Source organism: Plecotus auritus, assembly GCF_963455305.1.
Source record: "Plecotus auritus genome assembly, chromosome: 9".
In the NCBI taxonomy this organism is placed as follows: domain Eukaryota; kingdom Metazoa; phylum Chordata; class Mammalia; order Chiroptera; family Vespertilionidae; genus Plecotus; species Plecotus auritus.
Window position 1 is genome coordinate 23,865,334 of NC_137783.1, and position 23,207 is coordinate 23,888,540.

Sequence of the window (23,207 nt, forward strand, 5' to 3'; positions counted from 1 at the left end):
GAATGATTTCTTCATGCCTTTTAAATTTTTTTCTTGGTAATAAGTATGAATACACTGTAAAATAAGGATATTAAGCCTCTGTTAATATATAAATAATAAATGATTACAGGCTATCTCCTAAATTATCTGAAGTGCAAATAATACTGCATTCATAAGACTTGAAGTTATTTTGGGCTGTATTTTGGTTGTTGGCAACTTTCTTTTAAATATATTTTTATTGATTTTAGCGAGGAAGGGAGAGATAGAAACATCAATGATGAGAGAGAATCATTGATCGGTTGCCTTTCATACACTCCTCATGGGAATCGAGCCTGCCACCCAGGCATGTGCCCTGACCAGGAATCAAACCATGACCTCCTGGTTCATAGGTTGACACAACCACTGAGCCATACCAGCAGGGCATTGGCAATTTTCTTGGCAGAATCAACTTTGTATGCTGATTTAAAGGCTCCACTTAGGTATAAAAGGTAAAAAATACTTGCAGATTTATTGGTAGTTAACTTTCTAGCCCAGCAGTCACCAACCTTTTGGACCTCATGGACCACCAGTGGTCCACGGACCACCGGTTGGCGACTGCTGTTCTAGCCTCTGTCCACATGTGTGAGGAGCCGGCACAGCCATGGCATACTCAGCCCTAGGGCGCCTTAGGTGCTGCGCCAGCTCAGCCAGGTTCAGTGACCCTGAGTGGGGACGGCTGAAAGGCTTAGAAAAGACAGACAAGAGAATGAAAGCTGCGTCTTGGTGGGACGCTGCTTCCTGAGAGACAGCGCTACGGACTGACTACAAGCCGTGTCTTTATTTTATATCCAGATGGCATGAGGCAAAGTAAGGGCGTGGTCAAGATGTTTACAACATTCTCGTGGGTTTCGATCCTACTCAACTACATGGACCTGATCAAGCTTTGTTTACTTGCAGCCTGTATCACTTAGGCACGTGGGGCCACATGTTCGGACCATAGGTTCAAGCTTACAACTATAGCTGTTGGTTATCATTGTGCTGGGAGGGCTCTGCCTTCCAAGCTGGGACTTGCACGTGACCATGAGAGGACTCTGCCCTCTCGTCAGTCCAAGGCTTGAACCTGTCCAAACACTGCAGCCGCGCCCCACACACACGGACCTGGGAGGAGAGTGATGGTTTTAGTGGGACTTGGGCACAGGATTTCTGAATCCTGTGATTATAAATAGGTCTTATTAAAATGAGTTTCCTACCACTGTGAATTTTAATGGCGATTTAAAAACAAAACTAAATCAAAATAAAAACCTTTACTATTGTGGGGCAAGTAGATCTGGCTACTGGGATTGGCCTTGAAGTTTGGGGAGGTGAGAGAAAGGGCATTAGTGGAAGTAACAAGGAGATCAAAGACTCAGAAATGGGAAATCTTGTGTTCAGTAGGAGTAACAAATGTGGAACACATGGAGTTTAGAGCTTATTGAGTATATGGGGGAAATGAGACTGGAAAAGTAATTGGAACCTCATGCAGGCATCCTCAAACTACGGCCCGCGGGCCACATGCAGCCCGCCGAGGACATTTATCCGGCCCGCCGGGTGCCGCTGCCTGTCCTGCTTAGCAGCCAACTGGTCCCAGGCCCGCAGTGCGCATAGGAATTTGTTCATAGTTTTTTTTTTTAAACTATAGTCCGGCCCTCCAACGGTCTGAGGGACAGTGAACTGGCCCCCTGTTTAAAAAGTTTGAGGACCCCTCTCTTATAGGGTTTTGTGGTACATTACAAAGTTCGGACTTGATGTTTTAGACTAGTGTTTCCCAAAGTGTGACATTTGAGGTGATTTTAGAAGGTATGTCATTGAACCTTTAAAAATGTTAGTGTTTATTCATTCCTTGATTCTATTTCCCATGCAGAATTCATTCCTTTTCTTTCTGTGTTCCTGTAACACTTAGGTCAGATTGCTAGCAGAGGGGATACCCATCGTGTTATGTTTCAATGGGATATGTCTGCCTCCCTAAAACTCTGATAGCCTCAAAGTCAACAGCTGTGTCTGATTCATGTTGGTGTCCTCTAGGCCAAACACTATCCTAGATGCATAGTAGCTGCCAAAGAAATGCTGTTTGGTCTGGCTGGTGTGGCTCACGGCCCAGCCGGTGTGGCTCAGCAGTTGAGTGTCAACCCAGAAACCACGAGGTTGCTGGTTTGATTCCCAGTCAGGCCACATCTCTGGGTTGTGGGTTCAATCCCCAGTAGGGGGTGTGCAGGAGGCAGCTGATCAGTGATGTTCCTCTCTCATCAGTGTTTCTATCTCTCTATCCCTCTCCCTTCCTCTTTCTCTAATAAATCAATAAAAACACATTTTTTTAAAAAAAGAAATGCTATTTGAATGGTATCATTGGATCTGTGATTTAGATACCTTATTTTCCCCTAGGAGTCTCACCACCTTTTTTCCTTTTGCCCTGTACTACCCAGCCAACCCCTCTGAGCTCATAGGGGTCCAGTAGATGTTTCTTCCCCATTGAAATTGGACCCAGGACCTCTTTTGCTACTGAAGGTAGAATGTGGGAGTACTGGACTCTAAGGGTGATTCTGAGCCTTATTAGGCTATTGTAATGGTCTAGGAATGAGGTAATGGAATAGAATGGTGAACATGCGGATGGAAAAGCAGAGGTGGCTGGGATACATGAGTCATGAAGATGGAAGAGATGACAAGACTAGGCAACTTATCCACTTTGAGTGGAGGGGGTGGCAAAGGAAAGAGGAGAAATTAGTGCACTCGGACACATGGGTGGGACAGATATCCTTTCCACCAGTATTAGTTGGGTGCTGACCCCGTGCTGGATGCGTTACTAGGTGTTAGGATAGAGGTAAGCAACACTCTGTCCTGCCTGAAGGTGCTCACTGTCTGGTAGATTTTGTGTATGAGGCCTGATTGGAGCAGCAGAGACAGGGCGGGGGGGGGGGCGGGGGGCGGAAGGTGGGGAGAGGTGGGTGATGGCCTTGGCTGGTCCTAGTAGTTTATCATCAGAACTTTACATTGTTTGGTGAGTTATGGGGCAATATTAAAAGGGGAACATGACATTGTCCAGTCCATCAGCTGTGGAGGGCTGATTCTTATCTGGAATTCAGATTCTGTTACCAGGTGGCCTGAGGAAGTTAGAAGAGGGATAGGAAAGTAGCTTAATAGGAGGACTATAAAGCAAGACAAAGGGAAACTTTTTCTGAATCTGTTTTTGCACCTAAATAACAAGGGGAAGATTATTTTTCTGGTTTACAAACTTTTTTGTAGCCACAGAACCCATTTATCCAAGGAAAACTCAGGAAGTATAAATGAATGAAATCTGCAAAAGGACAGCTGCCCTGGTTGAAGTGAAAGGTGGGGAGAGGGTGGGTGGGCGCCTGCACTGTGGCCTGAGGAGGCTCATGGAACCTCCTTCTGATATGAGTGGAAAACCATGAAAATGGGCTGTGTAGCCTCCATGGATCCTCTGGTTCTAATATTCCAGATGAAATCCTCAGGGAGCAAGTGTGTCCTTGGAAAGGAATGACGACCACCAACTCAGGGCCCTCTGGCTCTTAAACTCCAAAGAACTCCAGAGGCCCCTTTCTAGAGGGCGGATACTCATGGCCCACGATAAACCGGTCCACAGTGACACTTAGAAATCAGGACCGGAGAGCGTTTGTGGGAGGAGGAAGGAGTTAACTGTCTTCAGTTCGGTGGAAAGGTCAGCGAGGCCCTGATCAGTGCGGAATTCGTTGGGCTGGGCCGTGTGTGCACTGGAAACCTTTCTGAAGGCCATTTCAGATAATTGGTTAGAACGGAAACTGTGTTGGAGGGACTCCAGGAGGAAATGGGAGGACGTGGGGGGTGGCCTTTCTGGTGTGTTTGCCTATTGCTCCCTCTCCAGAAGCATCGATCTTTTCACAGAAAGATTGTGTTTGTTGTGTTCTGAGCCCCCAACTGTGCTATGGGATTCCAGACTGAAGTTAATGTCAGGGTCGAGTTTATCCTAACTTCCTCCCCATGCAAGGAAGTGTTAATAACATAGTGTTTTATCCTTTCTGGCTTTCTGAGGAGCCTCTGCACCCTCTCCAATAACGTAGAGAGTGCATATGGAGAGAAATGACATTAATAGAGCTTGAGAAGAGGATGAGCTATTGAAAAACTGGAGAAGCATGGCTTTGCTGGTGGTTTAAAGCAGTAAGTTTAAAGCAGTAAGGCTCTGTGAGCTGTCCCTATGCTTTTCAAGCCTTTGGAAGTAGCTACAAATATATCAAGTCCCAGATTGTATTTCAAAGCTAGAGTTTAACCAGAGTTTGGTCAGGGAGCCAGCTTCCTTTTAAGCATCTGCAGTGGAGTTAAGGAGGGTCTGGTTATCTTGAAGATAAGACTCCAAAGTAGGTTCTGAAGGCTAAATAGAGACAAGGGCAAAGTTCATGATTGAGCACCCACTGTATCCTTGCTCCTGAGGATGACATCTGGTCTCCACTCCTGTAACTTACAGTCCTGTGTTGGTGTGTAACTTACAGTCCTGTGTTAGTGTGTGTTGGTGGGGGGCGGGGGGGAGGGGCTTGTGGAGGCAAAATACCGCAGTGCATGGGAGAAGCTGGAGTGTGCTGTGTTGAGAGGTCAACCAAAGGCTCATTCTCTTCCACAAACTTTTGCTGGACCTTGAACTCACTCTTACAGGCAAACTCAATTCCTCCCTAGTCACATATCCCTGAACCACCCATATAAGGACTTTCTTTTCTTCCCCAACAAAAACCCATATTTAGTTATTGGATCCTATTTCAGCTGGAAGCAGGAGTATAACTTTTGCTTTTCAGTAATTATTCACTCTGTGTCATCTCAGAATTATAGGGTCGTGGAGTGAGGGAGGGACCATACCGAACTGTTAATTAGCCAGATGCATTCTTAACAAGTCTGGCTACTTCACATCTTGTTCTTCTGGTGGAATGCTTATGTGGATGCTGCGATGCTTTGACCAAGTATGGTAGGTCCCATGGCCCAAGGAGTGGAATGGTGGCTGGACCCTCACTGGCCCACCCAAGCTGTGATATTGTGTAGGTTCCTGCAATCAATTGGAGGAATAGCTGTCTGGTTTTGTCACTAGTTGGCACGGTTCATCTTTTTGGCTTTTACCCAAAGATGTCCCTTGGAAGGGACACATGGGAGAAATTCCAAAGAGGCGCCATCACGTTCACAACCAAATCAGCTCTCTACAGCTTAGTTTTAAAACAAATATTAAGTGTCACAGGTTTTTTATGTAAAATAAACTCTCACATTCTACATATGATTGCAATAGCTTGTACTATCTATAACAATAAAAGCATAATATGCTAATTAGACCGGACGTCCTTACGGAGTGCCGAGCCCCTTGCATGAATTTCGTGCATCGAGCCTCTGGTGTCTAAATAAACAGCAAGGACTGGATTATGACTTTCAGAAAGCTCTTGGCATTCTTCTGGTCAAGCTCAATTTGTGCAGCTTCCGGATGCATCTTCGCTGACAAAACCATTTGCTGAGCCACGTGGGATTCAGATCTGGCTGGTCTTACTGCAGAGGGATGAAGGTTCTCCTCTCCCAGTGAAACCTTAGGGATGCCCTCCTCCTGCTCGTCTTTCTTGGTCGAGGTTTTTGGGTTGCAAACGACCAGAAACCACCTCTGGTCAACTCACACTGAAAAGGGATTTATTGGCAAAATCTCAGGTAGTTCTGAGTTTATGGGAGGCTGGGGAATGGCACTCAGAACAGGGCAGGAATTCAAGGAGGCTGAGTTGGCTGGAATCAGAGCCAGAATCAGGCTCTGGAATAGTCTGGATAGGGTGTCACTGCTGTTGCCACCCCTGGCGAAGACTGGACCCTGGGCGCCATCCTTGGCACAGCTGCCACTGCCATTCTTGCTGCAGTTTTTATTTTAAACGGCCACTGTGTCTTTTGTGTCACCTGCTGCAGATTCAATCAATCACCAAGTGACAACAGCAGAACCTACTCCCCCAAAAGTCTTTGTGTGCAGAGCTGGTACTCACCTATGCATCATCATTGACACCTACTGTCATACTAGTTCTTAAAATATCAAAACAGTGTCTACCTACCAGCCTGGGCCCATTCTCTTCCAGCTTCTTACAACCAGCCACTGCATGGTTAGCACCTGGCACAGGGAGGGGCACCCTGAGACTGCCTCAGCTGGCGTCTGCTGTGGTGGTGGACATTGTGGCAAAGGGATGGGTAGTTTTTGGATATTAGCCCTGACCGTGTGTACTTAAGATTAGTTTGTAAATAAGAGGGGCCAACACTTAGAAATCACCAGAATCTATATTAAGAAATATAAAACACGCAAAGGGCTACCCACTCATCATGTGTGAGACGAGGCATCCTTTGTGTTTGGTTCATAGAACGTTTCTATTCATCTCTCCCCTGCCTAAGAATGCTGTTGTGCTATGTACTTATTTACAAAATTAAGATGAATTAAACTAAATTATACAGAGGGAATTGGTAAATGAATTATGGCATGTTAATACTATGAAATATTATACAGCCACTAAAATGATGGATTTAATGACTGTAGAAGTCCAGGAAATGTTCATGAAATATTTAATTTAAAAGTTAGAACACAAAACTGCCCAGACATACGGTTACAACTGTGTAAGTGCTATTTATACAAATAGATGAAGGTGGAAAGGACTGTAAAGGAATAAAAGTTCTTTCTGTTAAGATAGCTCTGTGGTTGAATAATACCATTTCTTAAATAATGCTTTAAAAATAAATAAAACCTTAACATAAAAAGTTGATTAACAAAATAATGTTTTACATGAAAATGTTTGCATGCTGTTACCCTTTTGGTCCTGGGAAGCAAATTGATGTATCATTAAACCAGGGTTGGAAACCACTGGGGCATTCAGAACACAGGTTGTGTTCTTGACTGAGAGAACAAATGTTCCCACCGCTTAGAGAATGATCCGAGGGGGCTGTTGAAGGTCTTGGGTCGTCTCAGGTGTATTGACAGTGACAGAGGCAAAGTTCGTGCTGATTTGGGCTGCACAGGACTTGGAGTGATTTCCTTGTTACCTTGAGCATTCTGCTCGGTCAATTCCAAGGACAGCAAGGCAGCCACCTAGAAAGGAAACAGGTGCCCATGTTAAAAAGGAAACCAAAGCTTGTCTCCTTGTGCAGAGCCTCAGGCCATACCTTGACCTTCTTGCTACAGAATGTACGCACCTGGGAATTGATTTCCTCTACATCATTGCTTCTCACACCCTAAAGGGCATAGGGACCAGCTGGGGATCTTTTCAAAATGCAGATTCTAACTCAGTTGGTGTAGAGCAGTGGTCGGCAAACTGCGGCTCACAAGCCACATGCTGCTCTTTGGCCCCTTGAGTGTGGCTCTTCCACAATATACCATGGCCTGGGCGAATCTATTTTGAAGAAGTGGCGTTAGAAGGAGTTTAAGTTTAAAAAATTTGGCTCTCAAAAGAAATTTCAATCGTTGTACTGTTGATATTTGGCTCTGTTGACTAATGAGTTTGCTGACCACTGGTGTAGAGTCCGAGTTTTCTGCGTTTTTAATAAGCTCCCAGCTGATGCCAGTGCTGCTGGTGTGCGGACCACACCTGCAATGGCATGGTTCCACCTATCCCGAAGACGTGCCTTTCAGATTGCCCTTCATATGTGTTCAGCGACGCCTGGCTGTTGGGAATATGTGTAAGACCTGTGCTTCGGGCACCACAAGACACTGCTGGGAGAAACTAAAGACTGCAGAAGGGGAGAGATTGTCTCTTCTCATGAACCGGAAAGTGCAACATGGTTAAAATTTCCCCCAGCTTAATCTATAGATTCAACATGATCACAATAAAAATTCTGGCAGGCTTTTTGTTTTTGTTTTTGGTAAAAGTTGAAAGATGATTCTACACTTTATATTAAAATGCAAAGGATGTAGAAAAGCCAAAACAATTTTGAAAAAGAACGAAGTTAGAAGACTCATGCTACCTGATTTCAACACTTACTGTAAAGCTATCATAATCAAGACAGTGAGTTATTGGATGAAGACAGATCAGTGGGACAATGAAGTCCAGAAATAGGCCCGCATATATGTGGCCAAATGCTAAATTGTGTTATGCTTAGCAAGAGAAGCTGTGCAGAAGATTACATGCACTATGATACCATTTATATGAAGTTCTAGGAAAGAAGAAACTAGTGACATTACTGGTGATGAGACCATACTAACTGAGAGGCTTATTCATTTAAGTGTCAGTGGTGAGTGCAGTGCCTGTGAGCCTGGACTTTCAAGTCAGGCTGACTGGGTTCCAGTAGCAACTCTCTGTTCACCTCTCTGCACCTCAGTTTCCTCATCTGTATGAATTAACACAGTGTTAGTGCTTGCGTTGTAGGGTCATTGTGAGGATCAAGTGAATTAATATAATTAAAGCATCTTGAACATTTCCCTGTGCTTTATAAGCTATATTTATTGCTGCTGCTCTTGTTGTTATTATTATTAACCTCCAATAATATTGTGATTTCACCTTTCTCCTAAAACTTGGTTCTTTCCTCCACCCTCTCCATGACCCATGCGCACTCATGTAACTCTAGGGTTTTATTTGAATACTAGAGGCCCAGTGCACAACATTCGTGCAGGGGGTTGGGGGGTGGGGGAGAGGGAGAGGGTCCCTCAGCCTGGCCTGCCCCCTCGCGCCACCCGTGAGCCCAGCTTCTGGCTGAGTGGTCCTCCCTCTGTGGGAGTGCCCTGACCACCAGGGGGCAGCTCCTGCGTTGAGCGTCTGCCTCCTGGTGGTCAGTGCACATCATAGTGACTGGTCATTCTGCCGTTTGGTCAATTTGCATATCAGGGTTTTATTATATAGGATTAGAGCTGAGTGGATAGTATTGAAATCAAATACGGGCAACAAAACGGTGGCCAAGGTGGTTGAGTGACATGCCCACGGTCATGTTAGTACGTAGCAGACCAGAAGCTTGGCCAAGTTGACTCCTGGTTCAGCTCTGTTTTATCAAGGATGTATGTGTTGTTTTTTCCTTTTCAATGTGAGCCACAGGGACTTATCTCGAACCTGCCATTCATCTGTTTCATTGTGTGGTTTTGTTTTTCTGCAGAGCAGTGCCGAGTCCCAGTTGCAGAAGACTTGTCCTGTCACCACCATGAGCTCTGGTAAGTCATTTAAAACCCCTTTTCTTCTGGACAAATCTACAAAACTGGGAAGTTTCCCCAGATTTCCTACTTACTCTGAAGGTTCCAACTACATTTCATTTTTTATTTTTGAGACCTGGGTAAGTGCCAGAGCTTTGTCATAAATCGTCATCATCACTATCATCACATGCATTGTTGAGGATTTATTCTCTACCACGTGACAGGAACTATGCTATACACTTTACATGCACATGTCCTCATCTTCGTAATAGCTTCCTTTCTCTCTATTTTTAACAACCTTATGGAGGTATAATTGGCATACAGTAAACTGTGGATCTTTTCAATATGCAATTCGATAAATTTTGACATGTATACACCTCAGTGGCATTTCTTAATCTCAGTGAGTGGAGCACAAATAAACCAAAGGACTATAATTGCCCCTGGGTGCAAGCTAATCTAACCCTTCCTTCATCCAGGCTGACGGAGCGGTTTGCTCCCCTTTTGCTATGCCTGTGGTAGTAAAAATCAAGACCTACACAAATGACCAGTTTTGAGTATATTGAATTTAGAGCTGGGGTGGAAAGCAGGAGCTTGGGAAGATGCGGAATGGAACAAGCCCCTGCTCATTGTGCAGCCAGGAGTTTGAGGCAGAGAAGTTTCCATCTGGAGATTAAGGCCTGTCTGCCTCAGCCACTGATCCCGCCTTGGCCACTGATCCCGCCTCGGCCACTGGGCCCGCCTCGGCCACTGAGTCCACCTCGGCCACTGGGTCCGCCTTGGCCACTTGGCCCGCCTCTGCCACTTGGCCCGCCTCGGCCACTGAGCCCGCCTCGGCCACTGAGCCCGCCTCGGCCAATGACTCCACCTCGGCCACTGAGCCCGCCTCGGCCACTGAGCCCGCCTCGGCCAATGACTCCACCTCGGCCACTGAGCCCGCCTCGGCCACTAAGTCCGCCTTGGCCACTGAGCCCGCCTCGGCCACTGAGTCTGCCTCGGCCACTGAGCCCGCCTAGGCCACTGAGCCTGCCTCGGCCACTGGGCCCACCTCGGCCACTGAGCCCACCTCGGCCACCGGGCCCGCCTCGGCCACAGGGCCCGCCTCATCCACTGAGTCTGCCTCGGCCACTGAGCCCGCCTCGGCCACTGAGTCTGCCTGGAGCCTCCCGTGACCTGTAGGCAGAGGGGGTGAGGGGGATAACCAGGGGGCTAGCTTATTCAGGGTGTTCCAATCCTGCGTTATTTCCAGCATGTTCCAGAAATCTGAGGATGAGAAACAAGTCTTTCCACGTATTTACATACAGTGTCCTTTTAGCCAGGTCCTAAACTGGCTGACAGTGTGTGCTTAGGACTGAGGAGGGCTCTGGGTGGGATAGCTCAGGGCCACACCTTGGCTTCCTCGGGTACCACTCCGTGACCTTGGGCCTGTGGTGGATCCTTCTCTGCATTCTCTTCCGTAAAACAGACATCCTAAAAGCACCAACTCACTGGGGTTGTGTGAGGACTAAGTGGGGCATTGCTCCCTAAGTACTAGGCGCAAGGCTCGGCTGGTCTTCTGTCCATGGGTTCCCAGCTCCGATGTCCTCCTTGCGAGGGGGGGGACTTGCCCCTGATGCCTTCAGTGCTCTTGTGCATAAGAGGCTGCACACCTTTTCCCTCCAAGGGGTTCAGGTACTGCCAGCAGTTCCTGCTTTGTAACGCTTTTTTTGTTTTTGTTGTCATTTTTTTAAACGTTGGCTTTGCAGCCTGAAGTTGTTTTGTTCTTCTAATGTCAGAATTAGTTCAAACTGGCATTGCTACCTACTCCTGGCAAAATAAGGGCAGAGGAAGTAGGAAGGGAGGGCCAGGCCGGAGAGCGAGGGTGTGGAAGTGCCCGTGGGAGGTCTCCCTACTCCCCCCGGGTGTGGTGCTAGAAGGAGGCTTTTCACAGCCAGAGTCCAAAAAGTCTGGACCCTCTGACCTGATAACCCCACTCTTGGGAATCTGTCTTAATTCCAAGAAAACAAAAACACCACCCACATGAAGGTGGGGACTCTAGGTTCATGCTGTGTATTTACATGGTAGAATATTATGCCGCTATTAAAAATGATCATTAGGAAGAAAGCAGTTCTATGGGAAACATTTTTTTTAACCTGCTGGACAGAGCAGCATGAAAACAGCTTTTGCCTTCTCTCCTGGTCCAGACAACACACAATTCTCAGAATTCTCCCATGACGCCCAAGGGGGCCCATCTCCAGGCCTGAGACAGCCCGCACGTCCCCAGCACCTCCCACCAGGTGGGACTCAACAAATGTTGGGGAGACTTTATCACTAGCCTCATGCTTCTTTCTTTCTTCCAGAATGTGACGTTGGTGCTTCTAAAGCCGTGGTGAATGGGTTGGCACCAGGCAGCAATGGGCAGGACAAAGGTAAGGCTTTTAAAGGGAAGCCCAGCTTGGTACTGGGAAGCATTTCTAGAAGGAGCAGGATGTCGGGGTGGGACCACCTGCCCAGTGGGAATAGTCATGGTCCAATCAGGCCCTTTACTGGAGACCTGTTTCCCACAGTGAGTTTCTGAAACCGTGAGCATGATCTTGCATCTCAGGGGTCTGAGGCTGCTGCTTCCCACTGTGACCTGACTTATTAAAAACTGTCCCTTGCTCACAGGGTGTTTCAAATAGCAGATCAAATACACAGACCGAGGTGTGCCTCCTGCATATGGCATTTATCAGCCTGAAGTTTTCCTCACCGGCATTTCACCTTCATAGCCCTGACCCTGAGGCAAGAGCCTTAGTTGCTGAAATAAATGATTCCAGTGGCATTCATTTCTGCACATCCTCTCATATTTTCAGTTTTTAAAAATTTTAGGATGAAAGATTTAAGTGTGAAATGAGTGATGGATAAGATGACCTTTGAGGTCCCATTTGCCCTGTCATCTCTCATCCCGAATGTCTCGATGTGGCTGCCCAAGTAGCAGGCAGCAGGGCTTCCCGTGGCACTTCTGCAGCGAGGTGTGGGTTGGAGTGATAAGAAACAGACATCTCAAGAGGTCCTTTGTCCTTACGGGTGTGTCTAGGAAACACAGGCATTGCATGATCTGCAGTATTCCTGCTTCAAAATCTGGGTGCCAGTGATTCTCTCCATGTCACCCCACTAAATTTTAGGCTATCAGAGAGGGAGGGCAGAAGTCCTATATTGGGCCTTTAAGTAACTTCAGAGAGTTTGACGTGTTTGGCTTTTGTAATTTTAGGCTGGCTAAGCCAAGTGTTCCTTTTGCGACAAGGCCAAATGCAGAGTCAGAAGGAAGAGTTGGAGAGGGAAGGCATAGAGAGCAGAGGGGTGGGGAGTGGGGCGGTGGTTTGGGGCGGTTCCTCTGGCAAGAGGTGTCCTGCTGCCGGCCTGTTCTTGCCTCCCTGCTGGCCGCCCTCCTGCACTCAGGGTGTGGGGCTGTGTTCTCGGGGTCCTGGACAATCAGGCGGGGTTGCACCAGGGGAAGTTGAAGGGCGGTGCCTGTGGAGTGGCTCCAGGGGCGGGTTTAGTCCTCCCGTGAGGAGCTTGGAGAGGATGGGCTCTGATGCTTTTAAAACCTGTGGTGCCAGCAACACTGTCCCTGTGAATTCACTTAAGGAAGAGGCTCAGGGGTGTGGGGGGAGGGCGGCAGATGGGGGTGGTTTCTGCTCTCTCTTCAGTAAAAATCACCTTTGGTTGGGAGGAGGAGGCAGATGCAACCCACAGGTCATCCTGGTGGCCCAAGGAGGTCCCTGAACTCAGTGCCGGGACAGTGAGCTCTCACCTCAGCCTCTTCCCTTGAGAGCTGGGTGACTCTGAGCAGCTCTCTGAGCCTCTGGCTTCTTCCTCTGAAAATGATAACAGAAGTCTTCCAGCCAATCTCCCAGCTGGTCTCAAAGAGCAGTGAATAAATAGGATTGCTGCGAAAGCATGTTTGTACCTTCACACGTGCAGCCCTTGATGCGCCCCATGAGTTATCCCGGCTCTGCAAGCTCAGCCAGGGGTCAGATCCCGGGCTGCGCACTTGGGTGCTGCCCTTGTCTTGAACATGCACTTGGACACTTGGCAACCTCTTGCCCGGGAAAGGGTGGGTTGAAGCAAGACCATCTGCTGCCTGACAGATGGGGGTTCTGATTTGCTTGGGGACAGAGGGCTATACTTGTCAGAGCAGGCACAGGACCCCAGAAGGTACGATTCTATGGAAGCAGTTGAGATGGCTGAGAAAACCAGGCAACGCACAGACTGGTCCCTTTCCTTCCTCCACTCACCTGGGGCCGGAGCCATAGCTCTCCTTCTCGAAGCCCCTTCCCCCAACCCAGCACAGACACCCCAGCATCCTTTCAGGGGCCCCTTGGACCCTGATTCTCTCCCCTTCCTCTATTTGCCAGGCCATCTGCATCTCTAACTCTTGGCAAGTTCCTGGTGTGGCAGGAGGTACAGAGACACTGACCAACTGCACGCGGGCACCGGTAGGAGGGAGGGTTCTGCCGTCTTGGCACAGAACTCTAAAGAGAGAAAGCAGGTTATTTCAAATCACTGCATCTACTGCTCTTTCTAGTGTTCTTTTCATGTGGGCAACTTCCTCCTATTGTCCCTGCCGAGTTCCTCAACTGCCTGAGTGTTTCCCAAATGTCCTTCCTGGAGGCACCATTTACCCTTTTGTGTTTGCAGCAACCACCGACCCCTCACGCGCACGCTCTATTTCTGCTGTTAAAATAATTCCTGTGAAGACAGTGAAAAGCTCTCCAGGCCTAGTACTCCCTCCAGGTACCTCTCCTTGGGTTGGTTTCTTCTTTTAATTGTGAGCAGATCATGCATGGTGTTTCTTCTTTCCTTCTAACAAAGATTGGAGGCTTAATCCTTGCATGCTTAGGAACCATTCCTCCTCACTTCCTCAGTTGATTTCCTTTCTGTGTTTGTGTGTGTTTCTGTGAGCCAGCCAGTCTGGAGACAAACTGATAGCTACCTTGTGCCCCTTGCCCTCTTTAGGAGAAGGGTCACCCAGAGGCTAAGCATTTACTCTGTGCAGGTCTGAGGTACAGGGACTTCTTAGGCTCTCCCTAGAGGGGTCCAGCTCCCAGTACTTTACTTAGAACTCCAGTCTCCCCGGAAATTTATGTGGCCGCACAGGGACCCTCTGAATTGGGCTGACCTTGGAAAAGAGGCTTCACTTCTCTCTGCCTGGCACAGGCCTGGGGATGAGGTGAACGTCTGAGCCCACATCCTGTCCACTGCCCACCTTAAACTTGACCTCATAATCTCAGGCTTGACGATTTTAGGTCAGCGATCCCAGCTGTGCCCGTGGAATTCAGTTCAGCTCGGCCGCACAGAAAAAAGCGTGAGCACGTGCGCCTGCTAGGGCTGTGCTCTGCGTGCGGCGCCTCCTGGGCCGACTCTCTGGAGGGTGAGCAGCCAGCTCTTTTGAAGCCTGTTTTGAAACCCTTCTTAGTGCGATTCTGAAAGATGACCCGGGCCTGTTATTAGGCCATTGTCAACTGCGGAGAGGTCGGGACCCAGTGACGGCTCAGCTGGGTGCCGCGCACACTGTTCAGGGAAGGATTTAACGTTCCTGGTCCTTTCCTTTGGTGTGAATTTTCTTCATTAAGTTGGAATGCGAGGCTCTCTCCCCCCTGGTCTTTCTGCCCAGGCAGCAGATCCCCTCTCATCTTTTCAGGGTCCTGACTTGCTGATGCAGGTTTTCTTTTTCTTTTCCCACTAGAGAGTGATTCTCTGCAGAAAACCACTGAATTCCTGATGTGCCTAGAGCTTTTCTAAGACGGATGGTCTGGAAACTTGAGAAATCTTTCATAAACTCTGTGCCTTACTAATTGGTCAGACGTCTGCTCACCAACCTAAACTTCATTTAATAAAAGAAATAAACCCGCTTTCATTTTGAAATGTCTTTAGCTGATATTGTAACTCATACATTTACTCCATTTCCCCCTAACCTCATGATGGGTGGTAAACCTCTGAAAATAGGGTTCATTCCTCTCCACTACCCACAAATGAATTTTCATTGACCATAAGACTGCGTGGCTGTGACCAGGTTCATCTCATCCCCCAGCCGTAACAAGTTGATTGCTGACTGTTGCTAATCCTTTAGGAGCTTTGCATTTAGTCCTCTCTTTTGGATCTTTCCTTTTCAGACATGGATCCTACAAAAGTCTGCACTGGGAAGGGAGCCGTGACTCTCCGGGCCTCATCCTCCTACAGGGACACCCCAAGCAGTAGCCCTGTGAGCCCTCAGGAAACCCCGCAATACGAAAGCAAACCAGGTGAGCCACCCCTGTGACTAGGGGCAGGTATTCAAGTCATGTGGGAAGGGCACGGATTCATCAGCTGCTTCCTGATTCTCCCACGGGCCCCTGGGTCAGTCAGCTTTTTGTCCCACCTGGGACACATGGTGATCAATGCCCTGAACTGACAGGGTCCCCTTGCTTCTGGCAGAGGCACAGCAGCAGCCACCACTTTATTTTTGCTTTTGACTGGACAGGTGGGCAGACACCCTGTCTCAGGGCTGGGGGCTCTGCTGACTGCACTGGTGAGGACGGAGAGGCTTGGGGAAATGGGGAGGAAGTGGAGAGATGGGCTAACGGTTAGGTGTCTCTGAGGGCTTGGCTGTGCCTGGCCAGGCAGGGCTAGGGCTGAGAGGAAGCCAGAGGGCACTGAGAAGTGCAGGCAGCTGACTGACCTGGCTCCCAGGAGAGCAAAGGTGGGGCGGGGCGGGGGGGGGGGGTGGCGGTGACTTGGGGTGACCTGGCAGCTCAGGGAGCAGGACCAAAAGAGCAGGTCTCAGACCAGTGCAGACTAGGAGCTAACGAGACAAAGAAGCCTGTCTGAAGCCCAGCTCCCCACGCAACCCGCCACTCGGGAAGCCTGGGTGTCTAGGTTTAGACCTGGGAGTTCGGGAGCTGGTAGATCTGTGTTCAGGTCCTTCACCACCAGTTGGCTGCGTGAGCTTGGGGGATATAGTTAGTCTCTCAATGCTGGCAATCTCACCTGCACTGCCTGCTGCATCCTTGTGAGGATGAAGGGCGGGAGGTGTTTTGCACCACACCTGGTGGCATGGAATGGGCTGCATTTGTTGCAACAGGAGAGCCAGACATGGGCCCCTCGTCCACTACCTTGGCAGTGCTTTCATACCTTGGATAAGTCACACCTTTGAACACATGTGAAACCTGAGGGGCTTGGGCAAGATGGCTTCCAAGCCATTCTAGTTCCAAATGCTCTGTAACCTTGGGAAGACATGATTATTTTGGCCTCTTTGGAGAGAGCTTTCCATAGCCCAAGGGTCCTGGGAGCTGGGAACACTGACGTTGAGGTTCCACAGGCACTGTCAGGATCAGGCAGGACGGCCCTCTCCACTCTGTGGGGCCGTGGGCGGTCCTCACACTTGCGTTGCATCAGAATCACCTGGATAAAAACACAGGTTCCTGCGCCCACGTCAGAGCTTTAGAATTCCTGATTCCCACCCGAAGGGCTGGAGTGCAGTCTCAGGTTCTACATTTCTGACAGGTTCCCAGGTCATGCTGATGCTGCTGGTCTGAGGATCACATTTGAGAGCTACTGCTATAGGGGATGGGAGTTTCTTGAAGGAAGGAAATACAGGGAGAAAAGGAATTGGGGTGACGACTACTCCTTTGGGACCAGAGAGGAAAGGAAGGGGGCATGAAAACTCTTTGGCACAGTGGGGAGCAGTGTGTGGTGATATAAGGGACTTAGACAAGATGGGGATGGTCAGTGCCCAGCATCCTGGGAACTGGCTTTCTTTCTGTCCAGCCATCTGTAGCAGGTGCTGAGGCAGATGTCTGAGGGCGAGACCAGGCTGGAGTGTGAGCTGCTTTTCCCTTGACTAAGGGAAGCCGTGAGTGGCCTCCACTAAAACTCAAAAGTAGATTCTTGGCCCTAGATTCATGAATTTATGCCTGACTCTTGCCCCACTGCTGTTTGCCATTCTCATCTGCAGGAAAGGTGGGGCCAGGAAGTGAAGGCAAAATAATTTCTTCCTAAAACAAGTCTAATCCAACCTCTTCAGGCCTAATTGGGAATATCCAGCTCCCAAGCTGGAGGACGTTTGGGGAAGAGAGAATCCCAAGTGCTGGTTAAAGAGAAAAACCCTCCTCCCGCCCAATGGCCCAATAAGACAACCTGTCACCACCTGGCCCTTTCTCTGGTGGTGAATGAGAGGTGAAGGGAAGGAGGAGCCTTGAGCTCCCCCTGGTGGTTATAGCGTGGCACTATCAATGCAAATGCTACTCTTTTTTAATTTATTGATTTTAGAGAAAGAAGGGTAGGGGAGTGGGGAGAGAGAGGTCGATGTGTTGTTCCACTTATACATTAATTAGTTGATTCTTATATGTACCTTGACAGGGAATCAAACCCTAACCTTGGTGTATCAGGATGACACTTGAACCAACTGAGCTATCCACCCAGGGTCACGCTGTCAGTAGGCTTTCACTACAGGACTGGGCAGTTATTTGAGTCACTTTAGGAAACTCTCTCTAGTCCCCAAATAATTCTATGTCTTATACATTTATAACAGCTAATTTGGGTGATAAAAGATCATGTTTTAAAATGCAAAAACTCTGAAGAATTAGGGGATAGCTATCAGTCATTCACACTTTACAGTAAATTAATCTTAGTAGATTATTTTCATCCTTGTAAATTGACGTCACTGAATCCAAATTATTCATTCAGCCATTCACTTAGCATCATCTCTGTGTCAGACACTAAGCGAGTCACTGGGAATTGTTTTGAAAAGCGGGGAGAAAGGAAGGAAAAGGGAGAATAATTCTGGGTGCATTAGATGAAGACAGAAGGCAGTTTGTTGTAATAGGAGAGCCAGGTGTGGGCCCCTAATCCACTTTCTGACCGTGGTTAAGTCACACATTTTCAGCACATCTGAAGTATGAGGGAATGGGTAACATGGTTTCCAAGCCATTCTAGTTCCAAAATGCTCTGTGGCCTAACAAGTTTGGAAACTGACCTGACACAAACTGATTTCCATTCACTGGACAAACTCAATATTGTGTGCTAGATCAATTTGGTGGGAAGGAATAAGCTTGCTTTAAGTAGAGGGGGGAAAGCCCCATACTGATTAAGAGTACACAACAGGCTGGAACGAGTTAACACTGGGGGTGAGGTTAAAAAGATGTGACTCTAGAGATAGGACCTTCAGGACTGGGGATCTTGTCCCTGTACTCTGCTGCTCATTGACCAGCATCCTGGCTCCCTCATCCTCCTCTCATCCCTGCCTACTCCCTCGCTCTGGGCCTCTGGACAACTTGCTGGCCCACACCAGTCTGCATCCTGTCCTAGGCCTGGGGGGCCCTGGGCCTGGACCTGCCTCGTGAAAACAGTCTTTAACAATATTTGCAGGTAGCCATGCCCAGCCTGGACTGGAAGCCCTACCAAGTGTGAGGTAATGAGTGGCTCTTGCCAAGGATTGGGCATGCTTTCTACTCCCAATGTCTTCACAGAGAACTAATGCCAGATAGGGTCCAGCTCCGTCCCTGATCACTAGGCCAGTATCTGTCCTCCAGCTGCTCTGTCTACCCCCTTCCCCACCTTGCTACCTGCCTTTGCCACCTTCTTCCGTTCCTACAGGTCTCCAAGTTGCTGATCATTGGCCTAGACTGGAAGCTCCAGTCCCCAACACTGCCCAGCACTTGCATCTGATTTATTTCCTTATGTGGGCCTTTGACACCCACATTTCAGAGATACCCCCTATTTCCAGTCCTTGTTCCAACTCTCATCCTGGCCTCGTCCTTGAATCATAGAGCTCTCCGAGGCTCAGCTCTGCCACTTACCGTCTTTGTGATATGGGCAAATCACTCAGCCTTAGAGAGCTTCAATTTCTCATTTACAAAATAGGAATGATCGTAATAGAGTTGTTGGGTTTCAATGAGCTCTTTCATATCAACACTTAACACAGAGCCAGGCATGTAACCATTCTAATTACTGCAGACAGGAGGCCCCTCAAAGACATTCAGTAATTTTAGTTAGAGGCCATGAGGGCATGGGCCTGGCATGGTGGCAGCAGGAATGAAGAGCAGGGGCCAAGGGTGAGTGGATTCGGAAGAGTGAACGGGCAGGGCTCAGTGCAGTGTATGTAAGGAGCATCGAGGGGTAGAGCTTGGTGCGGACAGAAGAATAACTGGCACTCATGGAGATGGTGGATTTATGCAGAAAGGTGAAGGGCTGTTGAATTCCTTCGTTAGACGTGTTGAATTTTTTTGGCAAGGAAAGAACTTCTAGGAGGAAATTTGGAGTCGAAGTATGGATTTGGGAGCCACCTGATCAAATGAACATGGGGTGGTGGAGATGGCTGGGGACCAGGGGCAGATGGAGCCTTCGGAGTTGCCCAGTTCAAACCCACAGTCCAGACTCCTGCTCTCAAGTGGTAGCTTGACTCTGGGTCCCTGACTGTGGCTTCCCAACCAGCCTCCTAATCTCAGAATGTGGATCTTGGTTTTTGGATCAGAACCACTAAGGTTACTGCGAGAGACATTACCTTATCCCTGCTTCCTGATGCCAGTGCCTGGCCTATCTCAGTGTTGGCCCCGTGGTTCAGAGTGACCCCACCATGTCCCAGGTCAGGGCGTTTTTACTCAAGAGGAGACAGGGAGCCTGAACTGGTGATGGGTGTGATACGCTTCCTGCCTGGTGTAGCCTGAAGACCATCACTCACTGCATTTTGACTCACACGCCAAAATCCAGGTCAAATCTTATTATATGTTGCTCATTCTGTGCCAGTTGGCTCCACTCCTGCCTGGTTCTTGAGAAACAGGTCAGCTTTAGACATGAAGATTCTTGGACCTACAATCAGCTCATTTCCTCTATTTTGAGCCTCGCATTTGCTCTTCAGAAATGGCGGGAGCAGAAAGGTGTCATGAGAAAATTGACATTGAAGTAGTTAAAGGCACTTTCTACCCTTGTTACTGCAGAGTCCTTTTTATGAGCACATGTGTGAGAATCAGGGCCGAGAGATGGCGGGAAAGTCCCGAAAAGAGAACACCCTCACTCCGATAGCAACTTCAAGTTCAGGGATTCCCAAAACCATCCTCAGAGTTGATCATTTGCTAGAAGGACTCAAAGAGCTCATTAAAGCTATTATGCTCATAGTTGTGGTTTATTTCAGATTAAAATCAGCCAGGAGAAGCACAGTTTCTAATGTCCTCTCCTGTGGAGTCAGGACGTGCAGTTCCTGGCCCTGAGGTGTACACTATGCTCAGATACTCCAACCAGGAAGTGCACCTGAGCCATGTGTCCAGAGTTGTTGGTTTTTTAAAAAAATGTATTAATAAAATGTATTTTTATTAATTTCAGAGAGGAAGGGAGAGAGAGAGAGAGAAACATCAATGATGAGAGAGAATCATTGGTCAGCTGCCTCCTGCATGCCCCCTACTGAGGATCGAGCCTGCAACCCAGGGAATGGAACTGTGACCTCCTGGTTCATAGGCCGATGCTCAACCACAGAGCCACACTGGCTGGGCATGTCCTGAGTTTTTGTTCAGATTTCCTTACATAGGCTTTCCCACTGCCCATGTGCTGATACCCTGAGTCACGTCGTTGGTGTGGCACAGAGACACTCCTATCAGGATGACCTTCCAGGGGTTTAGAGAATAACTCCCAGAAGCCAGAGGGCAAAGCCAGATGTCTTTTTGAGTAAGGTTACGTTCTTTACCACATAGCATGAGTAAAAAATAAACATAACGAGCTTATAACACTCCTAGAGCCACTTTTAACACATCTCATCTGTTAGACACTCTACCAGAACACGTCAGTTCTCTCAGAGGAAGTTATCCTAAGATTCCAAGAAGAACTGATCAGTAAAACATGTAGAGCAGATCAAAATGAAATTAGCACAGAAAGAGATACCAAAAAATGTCAGGGGGGCTGTGGTCTCAGGCCAGAAAAGATTGTCTGTGAAGGACAGATGGAGGAAGAGATGAGGCAAAATAAATATTACTTCCTTGTCGTGGGAAGGCTCGCGTCTCTTCCGGATGCAGAGCCTACCTGGGATCCAGCTTTCAGACATTTATTGAAAGAAGCTTTCTGATAGTCTCCTTAAACCGGAGTTAATAGTTGATGGTTATGTGCATAAGATTTCACGTGCTGTACTCGGGCACATAATGGTCCTGCTGCCGCCAGCCTTCAAGGTTCAGAAGACAGGGTAACAGATGAAGGGAGATGAAACATCAGAAACACAGCTGTCCTTTAAAGGAAGCGAGGGGAGAAATGCTCAGAGAGGTCCTGGGACCCGCAGGCAAGGGCAACCATTTTAATGACTTGGAATTAGAAGAAAAAGTGGGTTGAGCCCCAAGAATATTATGTTCTTGACACTGTTTATCAAATGGCAGATGTTAGCAACTCTAATTTACTTCTATATCTGGGCAGTTTTTTTCCCCTTTTGCTTTGGATTCCTAGTTTACTGAGCTCATACTTTATGCCAGACATTTCCCTTTGATCTTCACGATTCAAAGGAGGTAGATAATGTCTCTTTCACAAATAAGGCTAAGTCATTTGCTGAGGGATGTGCAGTTAGCGAGATAGTCAGGACTCAAACCCTGCAGTCTGGTGCCGACATGGGAGTCCCTTTATGATGCCCAGACCTTCGACGGCACAGACTCTTCTCAGTTTTCCATGACATAATCTCTTTGCCAATGTCACCTGAGTAGAACCAACCCAACTGAGAACCAAAGAAGGTGCAAAATAAGGTGCCCAAAATCCATGTAAAAGGCTCACATTCTGTATGGAAAAGCCCCTCACTCAGAGCCTATGGATACTTTAGTGTATTTTTAAATCTAATAAATTTGATAGAATGATTGACAAAGATAGACTAGAAATAATGTAGGAAGGAGGGTGGGACAGTAAAAGTGACAGGTACCGGGGAGTAGGGAGAGTCATTGTCGCAGTGTGTCACTTGGTGTTTCAGGATCTGTTAGGTGTGAGGGCCAGTGTTCTGGATGGATGCAACAGAGAAGGTTGAAAATGATCACGTTGAGGCTACTTCACATACCTGACCTCTGGATCTCCAGCAACCCTGCGAGGGGTACATGGAGTAAGGATTGTGTTTTATAGATGACGAGAGTGAAGTTTCGAGTCATTGACAGCTTGCCCTTGGTCACACAAGCTAATACACTGCAATAATGTGAGTAAAATTCAAGTCCTGTAAATTCCCAACTTCTGTGGTTGGGAAGAGAAGACAAATACCTGTGATTTGTCCATAGCAGGGCGGGGAGGGGGGGCATGCAGAAATGCAACAGGCAATCCACTAAAGGAATAAACAACTGAAATCTGTAAAAACTCTGACCAGATTTGAGGGGGTGGAGGGTGGTGGAATAAGCAAACAAAAATAGATATAGTTTTCCAGAACAAGGATGTTTTTAAGTATTCCTTATATCAGTGGTTCTCAAAGTGTGGGTTATGGACCATCAGCCTTGGCCTCCCTTGGGAACATGTTAAAAATGAAAATTTTTGGACCTAACCTCCCATCATGAGTCAGAGGCTCTGGGGGGCAGAGCATAGCAGTCTGTCCTCTGTGATTCTGATGCAGCTCTGACACCTGTGGCTCCCCCCACCTCCCTGAAATGTAGGCTCCACTTTGTGGCCCATGTGGGGTTGCCGACTCTCCTACGGATGGTGGGCGGGGTGCCGTACTTCATTCTGGAGACCTGGGCTCACTGCTTTGTCATCTCCTGGCTGTGTGACTTTGGGCAAGTCCGTTGGCCTTTCTGTTTCCTCATCCATGAAGTAAAGACTCGTGTGCACTAAATAGGATCAAAAGTGACTAACAGTGTCTGGCAGAAAGGTGTTCAATAAATGTCTGTAAATCTCAGCATCTGGAAAGCCCATCTCTAGTCCTTGAGGGATGCACTGAGACGGAGCCTTGGGCTGGGAGAACTGCTGTGTTGTTCCCTCTCATCTCTGTACAGAGTCAGACAAGAGCAGGCGCCCAGGAAGAAGAAGGAAGCTGAGGGATTGGCTAGATCAGGGGTTGGCAAATATACCCATGGGCCAGATGTGGCCATGCCTATTTTTGTACAGCCTGTGAATTACGAATGATTTTTCTATTTTTAAACAGTTGAAAGAAAATCAAAACAGTATTATATGCCGCTTGGAAATGACATGAAAT

At 48.0% G+C, this 23,207-nt stretch overlaps 1 protein-coding gene across 32 annotated transcripts in view; it reads left to right on the forward strand.

Moving 5' to 3' along the window:
- Positions 1-23,207, forward strand: part of SORBS1 (sorbin and SH3 domain containing 1) — a 227,874-nt gene that overhangs the window by 104,979 nt on the left and 99,688 nt on the right. For 19 of the 32 annotated variants that reach the window (XM_080641432.1, XM_080641441.1, XM_080641445.1 and 16 more), the window contains exons 3-6: positions 9,052-9,106; positions 11,422-11,490; positions 13,742-13,837; positions 15,217-15,345. In XM_080641432.1, coding sequence (XP_080497558.1) covers positions 9,097-9,106; positions 11,422-11,490; positions 13,742-13,837; positions 15,217-15,345 — 304 coding nt within the window. In that variant the 5' untranslated portion in view covers positions 9,052-9,096. The remainder of the gene's footprint in view (positions 1-9,051; positions 9,107-11,421; positions 11,491-13,741; positions 13,838-15,216; positions 15,346-23,207) is intronic. The other 13 variants (XR_013959029.1, XM_080641435.1, XM_080641436.1 and 10 more) reach the window with 2 other exon arrangements.